The sequence below is a fragment of the Myotis yumanensis genome, unplaced genomic scaffold (assembly GCF_028538775.1).
Source record: "Myotis yumanensis isolate MYYU_CA2020_CCGP unplaced genomic scaffold, mMyoYum1.0.hap1 SCAF_5, whole genome shotgun sequence".
Classification (NCBI taxonomy): domain Eukaryota; kingdom Metazoa; phylum Chordata; class Mammalia; order Chiroptera; family Vespertilionidae; genus Myotis; species Myotis yumanensis.
The window spans coordinates 87452837-87466695 of record NW_027223756.1 but is presented as its reverse complement, the minus strand read 5'-3'; the positions used below and the strand labels follow the sequence as shown (position 1 = coordinate 87466695).

The 13859-nt window shown below is 50.1% G+C and overlaps 1 protein-coding gene across 1 annotated transcript; it reads left to right on the top strand.

Moving 5' to 3' along the window:
* Window positions 1-8819: 8819 nt before the first annotated feature.
* On the top strand, window positions 8820-11180 carry DAND5 (DAN domain BMP antagonist family member 5). Its single transcript, XM_070413994.1, has 2 exons — window positions 8820-9146; window positions 10935-11180. The coding sequence occupies exons 1-2, from the start codon at window positions 8820-8822 to the stop codon at window positions 11178-11180; spliced, it is 573 nt and encodes a 190-aa protein (XP_070270095.1).
* Window positions 11181-13859: the final 2679 nt, after the last annotated feature.

Sequence of the window (13859 nt, the reverse complement as noted above, 5' to 3'; positions counted from 1 at the left end):
TTCTTCTTCCTCTTCTTACAGGATACCTTTCAGCATTTCATATAATACTGGTTTGGTGGTGATGAACTCCTTTAGCTTTTTCTTATCTGTGAAGCTCTTTATCTGGCCTTCACTTCTGAATGATAGCTTTGCTGGATAAAGTAGTCTTGGTTGTAGGTTCTTGGTATTCATCACTTTGAATATTTCTTGCCATTCCCTTCTGGCCTGCAAAGTTTCTGTTGAGAAATCAGCTGACAGTCGTATGGGCACTCCCTTGTAGGTAACTGATTTTCTTTCTCTTGCTGCTTTTAGGATTCTCTCTTTGTCTTTTGGTCTTGGCATTTTAATTATGATGTGTCTTGGTGTGGTCCTCTTTGGATTCCTTTTGTTTGGGGTTCTCTGCGCTTCCTGGACTTGGAAGTCTATTCCTTTCACCAGGTAGGGGAAGTTTTCTGTCATTATTTCTTCAAATAGATTTTCGATATCTTGCTCTCTCTCTTCTTCTGGCACCCCTATAATTCGGCTGTTGGTACGCTTGAAGCTGTCCCAGAGGTTCCTTACACTATCTTCATATTTTCGGATTCTTTTTTCATTTTGCTTTTCCGGTTGGGTGTTTTTTGCTTCTTCATATTTCAAATCTTTGACTTGATCCTTGCGACCCTCTGGTCTGCTGTTGGGAGTCTGTATAATATTCTTTATTTCAGTCAGTGTATGCTTAATTTCTAGTTGGTCCTTTATCACAACATCGAGGGTCTCATTAGATTTCTTGAGGATATCACTACATTTATCTGCGGTCTCACCAGTCTTTTCGAGGGCCTTACTCAATTTATCGGCGGCTTCTAAACAGTTCTTTAAAGACCTTAAAAGTGTGGTTTTGAACTCTATATCCAACAGTTTGCTTTCCTCCAATTCTGTCGTTTGTGTCCTGTTTCTTTGTCTCGGCATTTTTTATGCTTCGCTGTGTCGATAGAGTGCCTTTCTGTGCTAAGTGTCCCAATTACTTGAGGTAGACACTCTTGGTGCACCCCCTTGTGGGCTTTGTGCACAGTCTTGTTGTGGTTAAGCCTTGATTGTTGTAGTTATCACTGTGAGGAATTGACCTCCAGGCCAATTGGCTGTGAGAATCAGCTGTGTCTGCGGTGGGAGAACTTCTGTGCTGGAGACACGCCTCTGGGGCTAGACTTGCTTTGATGGGGCTTTGGTGCTCACTGAGTCTGCCCCCTGAGTGTGTCTTTTATGGTTCCACGGAGCTGCAAACTGGATGGTCCCACTCTGACCTCTGGGCTTCCTGGCTCCTGGATCTCTAGGGAGGTGCTAATCTAGCCTTTGCCTGAGGCTATCCAGCAAAAGCCTCCCTGCAGGGCTTGGGCTGGGCAGGTCCCACAGGATCAACAGGGCGGGGTTAGCAATTATGGCTGCTCTCAGTCTTGCCCTCAGAGGCTCTGCTTCTCAGTGTCCCAGTAGTCGCTGCAAGCCCCATGGAGAGAAAGCTGCCCTAGGGTTCTGAGCGATGCCAGACAGTCCCGCTTCTCCCGTATGAGTGTGGGTCCTTAGAGACTCGCCTGGAACTGGAGCTCAGAGCCTGAGACTCCCTCCCGATTGAAAACGACAACCGCGCCCTCAGCCTCCAGCCCGCTCCGCATGCACTCCGCACCTTAGTATTTTACTTCAGCACTGTGCCTCCTCTGAGCCTCGGTATGCTTTTCTCTTTCCTCCTAGTTGTAGAACTTCCACTCAGCCAGCCTTCCTGTGGTTCTGGATGATGTCCGTTCCGTCTTTTAGTTGTATTTTTGAAGTGGTTGTTCGAGGCAGCAAACTCCCGTGTTTACCTATGCCGCCATCTTGGTTTCTCTGTCTCTGGGGTGCTTTTTAAAAACATTAGTGTATGGGGCCCATCCCCAAAGATTCCAGCATGATTGATCCAGAGCAGGGTCTGGACAACAATTTCCCACTTAAAAGTGACTTGAATGTGCAGCCAGGAATGTGAACCACTGATAGGGAGTAAGTGTGAAAAGCCAGGTGAAAAAGAGTCATGTTTCAAAATGTTCTTTGCAGGAATGTGGTGGTTAAAATTTGGATAATGGAGAAATAAATTTCGGGTGTGTATATGCAGTAGAATATTCTTTATCAGTGAAAAGGGTGAAATACGAAATGGAGTACTGGTGAAAGTTAAAAGAATCTATATATTATGATGCCATGCATATTAAGTTTAAAACACACAAAACAATTTTATGTATCTTTTGTGAATGGATATATGTGTAGTAAAACTATGAATACAACCATGGGGATTACAGGAATTAGGCATAAGTATAGAGCAAGTTTCTTTCATATCTGTAATCTTTTATTTTATTAGTATGTTTTTATTGATTTTTTCTTTCAGCAAGAGAGGAAAGGAGAAGGGGGAGAGAGAGAGAGAAACATTGATGTGAGAAAAACATTGATCGGCTGCCTCTATATGCTCCTCGACCAGGGATCGAACCCAAAACTTGTATACATGCCCTGACCTGGAATCAAACCAGCGATCTTTCAATGCAGGGGACGACACTCAACTAACTGAACCACCGTGGCCAGGGCTCATATCTGTAATCTTTTCTTTCTTTCTTTTTTTTTTAAAAAAAATATATTTTATTGATTTTTTACAGAGAGGAAGGGAGAGGGATAGAGAGTGAGAAACATCGATGAGAGACAAACATCGATCAGCTGCCTCCTGCACACCTCCTACTGGGGATGTGCCCACAACCAAGGTACATGCCCTTGACCGGAATCGAACCTGGGACCTTTCAGTCCGCAGGCCAACGCTCTATCCACTGAATCAAACCAGTCAGGGCTTTTCTTTCTTTTATAATTTTTTAAATTTTTAAAAATTAAATCTTTATTGTTCATATTATTACAGTTGTTCCTCTTTTTTCCCCCCATAGCTCCCCTCCACCCAGTTCCCACCCCACCCTCCGCCCTCACCCCCCCGCACTGTCCTCATCCATAGGTGTACGATTATTGTCCAGTGTCTTCCCGCATTCCCCACACCCCTTTCCCCCCCAAGAATAGTCAGTCCACTCCCTTTCTATGCCCCTGATTCTATTATAATCATCAGTTTATTCTGTTCATCAGATTATTTATTCACTTGATTTTTAGATTCACTTGTTGATAGATGTGTATTTGTTGTTCATAATTTGTATCTTTACCTTTTTCTTCTTCTTTCTCTTCTTAAAGGATACCTTTCAGCATTTCATATAATACTGGTTTGGTGGTGATGAACCCCTTTAGCTTTTCCTTATCTGTGAAGCTCTTTATCTGAACTTCAATTCTGAATGATAGCTTTGCTGGATAAAGTAATCTAGGTTGTAGGTTCTTGGTATTCATCACTTTGAATATTTCTTGCCACTCCCTTCTGGCCTGCAAAGTTTCTGTTGAGAAATCAGCTGACAGTCGTATGGGTACTCCCTTTTAGGTAACTGACTGTCTTTCTCTTGCTGCTTTTAGGATTCTCTCTTTGTCTTTTGGTCTTGGCATTTTAATTATGATGTGTCTTGGTGTGGTCCTCTTTGGATTCCTTTTGTTTGGGGTTCTGTGTGCTTTCTGGACTTGTAAGTCTATTTCTTTCACCAGGTAGGGGAAGTTTTCTGTCATTATTTCTTCAAATAGGTTTTCGATATCTTGCTCTCTCTCTTCTTCTGGCACCCCTATAATTCAGGTGTTGGTGCGCTTGAAGCTGTCCCAGAGGCTCTTTATGCTATCTTCGTATTTTTGGATTCTTCTTTCATTTTGCTTTTCCGGTTGGGTGTTTTTTGCTTCTTCGCCTTTCAAATCTTTGACTTGATCCTTGCGACCCTCTGGTCTGCTGTTGGGAGTCTGTATAATATTCTTTATTTCAGTCAGTGTATGCTTAATTTCTAGTTGGTCCTTTATCATAACCTTGAGGGTCTCACTAGATTTCTTGAGGGCCTCACTACATTTATCGGCGGTTTCTAGAAAGTTCTTGAAAAACCTTATAACCGTGGTTTTGAACTCTATATCCAGTCGTTTGCTTTCCTCCATTTCTGTCATTTGTGTCCTGTTTCTTTGTCTCCGCATTTTTATGCTTCACTGTGTTGGTAGAGTAGCTTTGTGTGCTAGGTGTCCTATAGGGCCCAGTGGCTCAGCTTCCCCAATTACCTGAGGTGGACACTGTTGGTACACCCCTTTGTGAGCTTTGTGCACAGTCTTGTTGTAGTTAAGTCTTGATTGTTGTAGGTATCACTGTGAGGAATTGACCTCCAGGCCTATTGGCTGTGAGAATCAGCTGTGTCTACAGTGGGAGAACTTCTGTGCTGAAGACACCCTTATGGGGCAAGACTTGCTTCAGTGGGGCTTTGGTGCTTACTGAGTCTGCCCCCTGAGTGTGACCCTTATGGATCTGAGGAGTTGTAATCTGGATGGTCCCACTCTGACCACTGGGTACACTGGCTCTTGGATCTAAGGAGGTGCTAATTTAGCCTCTGCCTGAGGCTACCCAGCAGGAGCTACGAAGAGATCTGCAGATTTCCCTTCCTTGTTTGGGGTTTGGAGGTGCCCAAATGAGGCCCAGCTGTGAAGCAATGCAAGCTGCTGTGGGGCCTTGGGCCTTCTCTTGGAAGTTCTGGGTCTGTCTGGCCCAGCTGCAGTTTGTTAGGTAATTTTCAGATTGCAAAGGGCCAGGCCATTCATATGCAAAAGCCTCTGCTGCAGCTTGGGTGGGGCAGGGTCTCAGGGGAACAACAGGGCGGAGCAAACAGCTATGGCTGATCCTCAGCCCTGCCCTAAGGGGCCCCGTGTCTCAGTGTCCCAGTAATCGCTGCAAGGACCTTTGAGAGAAAGCCTCCCTCAAGTTCCGAGTTCTGCCCGCTGCCAGACAGTCCAGTTTCTCCCCATATGAGTCTAGGTCCCCAGAGACTCACCCAGAACTGGAGTTCAGAGCTGTCGGGGGCTTGTGGCTCCCTCCCGATTCAAAAAGACAGCCGTGTCCTCAGTTGCCAGCCCTTGCTGCATGCGCTCCAGCCTCCGTACCTCTGCACTCCACCTCCGCAGCTCCTCTGAGTCTCAGTGTGCTTTTTTCTTTCCTTCTAGTTGTAGAATTTCCACTCAGCCCACCTTCCTGTATTTCTGGATGATGTCCATTTTGTCTCTTAGTTGTATTTTTGAATTTGTTGTGGGAGGCAGCAATTTCCCGTGTTTACCTATGCCGCCATCTTGGTTTCTCTCCCTTTTTCAAAAATATATATTTTTGTTGATTTCAGAGAGGAAGGGAGAGGGAGAGATAGAAACATCAATGATGAGAGAGAATCATCAATTGTCTGCCTCCTGCATGCCCCTTAGCTGGGATTGAGCCTGCAACCTGGGCATGTGCCCTGACTGGGAATAGAACCCTCGACCTCTTGGTTCATAGTTGGATGCTCAAGCACTGAGCCACACCGCTGGGCTGGACTTTATTTTTTAATTGTGGTAATGATTACAGTGGGTTTTGTTATTTTATGTATATAAAAGTCCTTCCTTAGGATATGTTTTTCATTGATTCTAGAAAGAGGGAGGGAAAGAGAGAGAGAGACATTGATGCGAGAGAGAAACATCCATCAGTTACCTCCCATATGTGCCCCAATTGGGGATCAAACCCGAAATCTAGGCATGTGCCCTGACCAGGAATGGACCCTTCAGTGCACTGGGAGACACTCCAAACAACTGAGCCGTACGGGCCAGGGCTGTTTGTTACATTTTTGTCTACACGTATTTGAATGCCCACAATGCTTCACTTAAAGAGCAAGAGGCAGCTCTGCCAGGTTCAGTTGGTTGGAGTGTCCTCCCATATGTCAGGGTTGCGGGTTCGATATTTGGTTAGGGCATATACAAGAAGCAACTAATGAGTGCATAAATAAGTGGAACAACAAATTGATGGTTCCCCCCCTCCCTCTCTAAAATCAATAACAAAAAAATCAATAACAATTTTTTAAAAAGAGCAAGGGGCAGAATAAAGGCATGAATTGCTTCCATTTGTCCTTTTCGCCCCTGCCCACCCTTTTTTTTGTTAACCCTCACTGGAGGATATTTTTTCCATTGCTTTTTAGAGACAATGGAAGAGGGAGGGAGGGAGGGAACACAGAGAGCAAGAACAGAGAAACATCGATGTGACCCATATCCTTGACTGGGAATCGAACTCAAGACCCTTTGGTGGATGGGCCAATGCTCTAACCACTGAGCAACCGGCTAGGGCATTTTTCTTTCTTTTTTAAGATTTTATATACGTGTGTGTGTGTGTGTGTGTGTGTGTGTGTTTTTCAGAGAGGAATGGGGGAGAGAGAGAAACATCAGTGATGAGAGATTCATTGATCAGTTGACTCCTGCATGCCCCCTACCAGGGATCAACCCAGTGGGAACCCCTAACCTGGAATCCCTTCTTGTTCATAGGTCCATGCTCAACCACTGAGCCACACCGGCTGAACTTTCCCTTTTTCAAAGTTTCTTTTTTGTTGTTAATCCTCATCCGAGGATATTCTTCCATTGGTTTTTAGGGAGAGTAGAAGAGAGGGAAAGACAGAGAGAAACCTTGATGTGAGAGAAACACATTGATTGGTTGCCTTCTGCACGCCAAAGTTTCTTTTAATGGTTAAAACAATATTTAAACTCTAAAGTGAAGTTTCCCTCCTCAACCCCTCTTCTTATCCACTCATTTTCATGTCCTTCTCCAGCAGGGAAGTCCTGCTGCTTTTTTTCAGTATTCAAATACAAGTAAACTGTAGCTGTAAAGTCTTATCACTCTCCCCCAAAAGGTCAGGGCATAACATATACCCTGTTCTGAAAAATTTTTAACTTCATTTTTTGCGGGGATCTTTCCATGTTGAAACTATAAGAGCGTGCACAGCCCTGTACAGATGTGCAATATTTATGCCTGGTGGGTCAGGGGAACAGCGAGGAGGCCCGTGTGGATTGAGGGGGGAGAGATGAGAGTGGGGAGGTTATGAGAGCAGACAGTGCGAGCCCTGGTGGGCTGCGGTGAGAACTTTGGCCGTTACTCCGGGTGAGGTGGGGAGCCCTGGAGGGTCCTGAGCAGAAGAGGGACGTGCCTGGACTTAGGGCACCCTCTGGCAGCTGTGGTGGGGGTACAGGCTTTGGGGGCGGGACCTGGGGGACCAGAGTGAAGGAACCTACTGGGCCAGGTGAGAGATAATAGGGGCCGTGTCCAGGTGGGGGACCGAGGAGGGAGTGAGAAGTGGGTGGATTCTGGGTAGATTTTGAAGCGAACAGGACTTGCTGTCATATCATATTAGGGAGGGGGTGGGGTCAGAGAAAGTAAGGGGTCAAGGATGCTCCAAAGTTTGGGGCCTTAGGTCCTAGCAGGATGGAGCTGGCTTTGACGCAGCGGTCGCCAACCGATGGTCCGCGAGGTCCGAAAGGGCTTGAGGACAGCAGTGGGATTGGTTGGGGAACGCTCAGGAGCTCGGATGTAGAGGGAGGCAAGTCCCAAGAGCCGGGCCCGCAGTCCCAAGAGCCGGGCCCGCAGTCCCAAGAGCTGCCGCCAGAGGGCGAGCCGGCCGCATCTCCTGCGCACACCTTGTGTCGCGGGAAGGACCCGCCCTGCTGCTTCCCACGCCCCGCAGCCTGCAGAGCCTCACCTGGGTGCGAGATGGGGGCCGCAGAGGTGCCAGGGCCGGCCGGGACCTCCCGGAGCTCTCGGAGCCCCAAAGCCTGGGACTTCCATTCCTCTGTGCTTCAAATACTCCAGCTTCCACTCCCCACCAGGCTGTTTGCTCTGCCTGTGACACTATCTCAGGGCTCTGCAAAAATGTCACCTCTTCAAGAAGGCCTTCCCTGACCACCCTGGGGGCAGAAGCCCCTCTCCCTTCAAGGGACAGTCCTTTTAATTTAAAAACATTTATATATATATATATATATATATATATATATATATATATATATATATAGTTTCAGAGAGAGGAAGGGAGAGGGAGAGACAGAAACATCAATGATGAGAGAAAATCATGGATAGGCTGCCTCTGGGCATGTGCCCTGACCGGGAATTGAACCTTGACCTCCTAGTTCGTAGGTCCATGCTCAACCACTGAGCCACACCGGCTGGGCAAGGCACATCCCTTTTTAATATCTTCTTAATATTTAAGACTCTGAAATAATCTTATTTATCTTGTATTGTCTGTTTTCTGCATTACAACGTAAGGCAGGGAGGACCCATTTTCTGTTTTGTCCACCTGTATCCCCAGGGCTCAGAATTACGCGTGGCCTCTAACAGGTGCTAAAGGAAAACCAACAGCAATAATGTTAATCATAGCTTACTCATGGTGGTACTGTGTACCAGCTTCTAGTTTAAACTCCTTACATAAATTATCTCCTTCAGTCCTCAGAACAGCCCTACCAGGTAGGGATGGTTATTGTCTCCATACTTCAGAGGAGGAAGCTGAGGCCCAGAGTGGTTAAGGGACTTGGCCAAGATTGCACAGCTAGGAAGTTGCAATGCGGTGATTGAAACCTGAGTAGCTTAACTGCAAAGTCTGGTTTTGCTAAATGGATGAATGGGGCCTGAAACCAGGTACAGAGCCCTCAGGGACTCTGGCATTGTGCCCCAAGCCCCTCTAGACTTGCCTTTCCTCCTTCCCCAGCCCACATGCCAGCAGTCCCAGCCCCGACGTCCCCTGCCATGCTGGGGGAGGGGTGGGAACCTAGCAGGTCTGGGTTTACTCTGGAGTTTGCAGAGGCACCTCCCAGGCTGCCCAGGTGGGGGGCGGGCCATTAAAAGTGGGTCTGGTGGGTACAGACTTCACTCACCAGACAGCAGGGTCAACTGCCCAGGACCCTGAGCCCAGTCCCAGACAGACAGACAGATGCTCCTCAGCCAGCTGACCACAGTTCTGAGCCTGCTCAGTGGAGCCTGCCTACCCACAGGCTTGGGGAGGCCTGGACCCCAGGGTTCCCCACCCCAGCCCTGGGCTGCCACAAATCAGACCCGATCTCTGGGCCAAGGGGCCCAGGCCTCCCCAGGGCCATCTTCTGCTCTCAGCAGCTGGAAGGCCTTCTTGGACCTGCAGAAAACCAGGCGTATGGGGCTAGGTGGACTGCAGCATGAGCAGGAGGTGGCCACCACCATGTCTCTCCCACTGGACCCACAGGAAGTAGCCCAGGAGACGTGTAAGGCTGTGCCCTTCACTCAGGTGAGTATGCGGTGGGAGGAGAGGGCTGAGTCTCAGCGTTGACAACATGACTGTGGTGCCAGATTTGGAATCGAGCCCTGTACCCTTTACCTGTCTCTGATCGTCAGTTCCCTCCCTTATGAAATGGGGGTTGCCCCTCTGCCAGCTTCTGCAATCACCACCCTGTCCCCCAAGTCTATTTTTCCATTTAATGGCCAGAGGCACCTGTGAGCTTCTGAGTCAGATTATGTCCCTTCTACACTCAGAACCCTCTATGGCTCCCACCTCATCCAGAGCAAAAGCCCAAATTTTCCCCACAGCCCATAAGGCCCTGCTCCGTTTTCCTGTCCTCTCTCTGCTCTCACCTCCTCCCATTCCCCCCTGCCCACTTTATTCCTGCCACACCTGCCTCCTTTTCCCCAGACACACCAACAATATATAGCACTGGCTGTTCCTTTGCCTCTAGCACCTCCCCCCATCCTGACATTCTGTGGCTCCTTCTTTCACCTCCTTCAGGTTTTTACTCAAACGTTATTTAAAAATGCAGCAGCCAGGCTGGTGTGGCGCAGTGGCTGAGCATCAACCTATGAACCAGGAAGTCACGGTTCGATTCCCAGGCAGGGAACATGCCTGGTTGCGGGCTTGATCCCCGGTAGGGGGTGCAGGAGGCAGCCAATCAATGATTCTCTCTCATCATTGATGTTTCTATCTCTCCCTTTCTCTCTGAAATCAATAAAAAAAATATTTTTAAAAAATGCAGTACCTCCCACCCCATTTTCCTCTTTTCTGCTTTATTTCTCACTGTAGTACACATCATCCCCTAAAAAGTGAAATTGATTCTGTAATTGCATTTATTATCTCTTTTCCTCAGTAGAATGTCTATTCCACCAGGGCAGGAATTTTTATGCCTTATTCACTCTGTATTCCCATCCCTAAGCTCTAGAGCAGAGCCAGGCACACTGCAGCAGCTCAGTGCTTGTTAAATGATGAACAATAGTCGTACCTGCCTGCTGAGCACTTTGGGGCAGCCTGAATGAGAGGGGTGTGGGCAGCACTCACAGTGCATTCAGTTGGTGCTCCATAATGGCTGTAGGCACTCATGCCCTATGTTGTTTATGGCCCAGGCTCTGAAGCCAGGTGTACCAAGTTCTGCCTTAACTGCTGATTTCTTTGTAACTCCAAGCAAGAGGGTGGGGTCACTGGGGCAGAGGGGGAAGGTGGGGAGATGAAGTTGTGGGGAGAGGGACAGAGGCAGGAGTGCAGGGTTTAAACAGAGAAGGGCCATGAGCAGGGGGTGAATTGATAGATCCACTTAGTTGGAGGGGATCATAGGAGGAACTAACATTTATTGAACTGACTGTGTGCCAGGTTATAGGCTCAAGCAGTGGTCGGCAAACTCATTAGTCAACAGAGCCAAATATCAACAGTACAACAATTGAAATTTCTTTTGAGAGCCAAATTTTTTAAACTTAAACTATACAGGGAGGTACATTGTTATTAACTTAATTAGGGTACTCCTAAGGCTTAGGAAGAGCCACACTCAAGGGGCCAAAGAGCCGCATGTGGCTCTCGAGCCACAGTTTGCCGACCACGGGCCTAGAGTAGTTTCTTTTTTTCCTGGTTGAACTTTGATGATTTCATAGGTGAAGAAACTGAGACCCAGAGAGGTTGAGTAACTTACCTCAGGTCACACAGCAATGGCAGAGTCAGGATTTGAGCCCGGACACATGCCTCTCAAGGTGGGGTGGAAGTGGAGTGGGGGTTATTCTCATTACTCCGGCCTCATGTCCTCCCTGCCTCTGGCCCCAGGTGCTCTCCCAGCCGGGATGCATGGCTAAGCGCCTCCGTAATCACCTCTGCTTTGGCCACTGCTCCTCGCTCTACGTCCCTGGTGTGGACCTCGCCCCATTCGTCCTCTGCAACAGCTGTGTGCCCGCTCAAAGGCACTGGACACCCGTGTTCCTGTGGTGCCAGGTGGGCAGCCCAGCCTCTCGTCGGCGGGTGAAGACATACACAGTGCTGGTCGAGAGGTGTCAGTGTAGCCTGAAGGCATGAGCTGAGCATCATGGACTGACACAGACGCACGCACCTCGGAGAGATGTGGGAGTCGGAAAGACACCGACCTGGAGAATGTCCTCGGGTCAGAGACCAGGGAAGCAGGGAAAGCCAGACGGGCCTCCCGAGTTCTCACCCTGCTCCCGTGAATACCAGACAGCCCCGTAGCGGCGGACCACTCACAGTCACAGCACACGCTACTGAGCACTCACTGTCGGCCAGGCCCAGTTCTAAGCATTTGCCAGGTACTTACTTGAGTCACCCTCAGAGCTGCCCAATAGCATAGAGGCATCACCCCATTTTACAGGGAAGGAAACTGAGGCCCCAGGAGGCAAAGACATTTGCTCAGGGTCACACAACATGACATGGCAGAGCCAGCATTTGAACCCCAGACTGGACCTCCTCTCACAGAATAAGTTAAAGACACACCTCCAAATGCAGGGAGAACGGATGACCCCACCCAGGAGACACAGTGATGACCCTGTCCTAGGACCCCAAGAAACCCAGGCAGGAAAGCAGAGGTAGCTACGGGGGGACACCTGGGTTCCCCAAGTCAGAGGCAGAACCCACAAGCTCCAGCTGCCCCTCCCAATCTCTACCAGCCCCATGCCCAGTGTGGCATCTACAGGACCATAAAGGTTGATGGAGCCCAGTTGTGTGTATATGTGTGTATTTGTTCCTTCAACCGGAGTTCCCTGGAAGTGGGTGGCCCTGTGGAATGTGGGTATGAGGGGTGCTCCCTCCTCAGTTGGGCACAGGGTCTGCAGCGGATGAGGGTGGCCGGGCTTTGGGCGTCTGGAACCAGGGCCCTAGCAGATGGGCCCGTCTGGCACAGACGCAGGGACATGTGGTGCTGTCAGGGTTGCCTCCAAATGCTACCCGGAGCGCAGGGCGGTGGGGGGGGGGGGTCAACCGGGGCCCCCCTCAGCCTTCTTCCTGCCTCAGGAAGGAAGGCCCCAGGTGAGGGGAGCAGGCGGAGGGGACCCGAGGAAACAGATGGGCCAGTGGGGCGTGGGAGCCCATGACCTCTGACCCCACAGGCCAGCACAGAGGGGTGGGAACAGGCCAGGCAGGCAGCTCCCAAGGCCCTGCTCCAAGGGCCCGAGATGGGGGAGGGTCATGAGTGGCCCATGGGGGAGGGGTGTGCTCTCCCGCCTCCCTCCAGGGTTCTGTGCCAAACCTCAGGCAGCGTCCGAGTGGGTAGCTCAGCCTTGGCACCATGGACACCCCTCTGGCAGGCATATGAGGCGCCTGCTTCCACCCCCTTTCAGCTGTGCTCACCTCCTGCCAGCCGGGGAGCCAGCTGGGAACCTTGGTGCCAGGGGGGCCCCAGTATCCCTGCCCCCTCCTGGGCAGTGCCAAACGGCCCCCACCCCCATCCCCAGGACCATTAATGGGTGGGTAATGAGTGCTGGGGGAGCGGGGGAGGGGCGGGGATGCAGGTGCCACAGGCGCTGGCACAGGGGCTGCTAATCAGGTTTGCCAACGCCATCTGTCACTGCGCGAGCATCTGGGGCTCAAGGTGACCCTGTCACCCTCAGTTACAATTATGAGTTTGGCATCTGTATTAAAGCCCGCCAGCCGGCCAGGAGGTGGGGGATGGGGTGGGCATGGGGGTGCACAGTGAGCCCTGTCCCGGGGGTCCTGTTCCCAGGGGCTGTGTGGCTGCCAAGGCATGGAGCTTCTCTCTGCTTAGGGGAGTTGTGTGTGTGTGTGTGTGTGTGTACATGCGCACCAGCCTGCACAATTCTTTGAGCATGTCTGAGTAGGATTGGGAGTCTGGGTTTTGTGCATTTCTGGGTGTGGTGGCTATGCGTCTGAGTTTGGTGGGATGGCTGGCAATGGGGGGCAGCTCTGAGATTGTGTGGGTACACAGATGAGTGTGTGTCCATGTGCTGGGAGAGGAGTGAATGGTGGGTTCAGGTGTCTTCGGGTGATGGTGTGTGTCAGGGTGTATGTGTGATGTTGTCTGTGTGCATCTGAGTGTGTGGTGCTGTACATCTGATGGTCACAGACTGGCTATATGTTTGGGCATGTGGCCTGTGTGTAAGATTCTGTTGAAGTATGCGTGTGCATGCGTGCTTGTGAGGGCAGCAGCTGGCAGAGGCTCTGTGTGGTCACTGCAGGGCCTCTCTCCTGCCACTGTAACCTGTTCCTGTCCTCACCAACCCCTGCTCCGCTCTAATCTGGGGGCTCAGGGAAGGCAGGGGATGGCTCGAAGGAGGGCTCTAGGCTCCGGTTGTTGTATCTGGATTCAGGGCTCTTGGATTCTAGATTCTGAGGACAGGATCTCTACCTTTGGATTTTGGATTCTGGGCATTTGGACCTGGATTTTAGATTCTGGGTCCCCAGTTCTTGGTACCTGAGAATTTAGATTCAGATTCTGGATTCTGGGATCTGGATTCCAGGCTCTGAATTCTGGTTTTGGGTTCTGGCTTCCAGACCTTGGCTTCCTGACTCTAGGCTCTGGGTGCTGAGCCTGGGCCTGTCTCTCTGCCCTTCTATTCACATTAGGCCACTGGGCTGTCTGCCATCCCCCGACACCCTCACGCAATGGATGCAGAGACCACACATGGCCACCAGGGGACACCCTTGGTTCAGATTTGGGCCCAGATGACCCAGACATGAAGGAGTTGGGGACTGCCCTGGCCTGGCTGGACTCAACCCTTTGAGGGGAAG

What these genes read in the sequence shown, in the direction of transcription:
- DAND5 (XM_070413994.1), top strand. Translation starts at nt 8,820, where the DNA reads ATGCTCCTCAGCCAGCTGACCACAGTTCTGAGCCTGCTCAGTGGAGCC. An exon ending in AGGCTGTGCCCTTCACTCAG is followed by an intron (nt 9,147 to 10,934) that starts GTGAGTATGCGG and finishes CTCTGGCCCCAG; the next exon opens with GTGCTCTCCCAGCCGGGATG.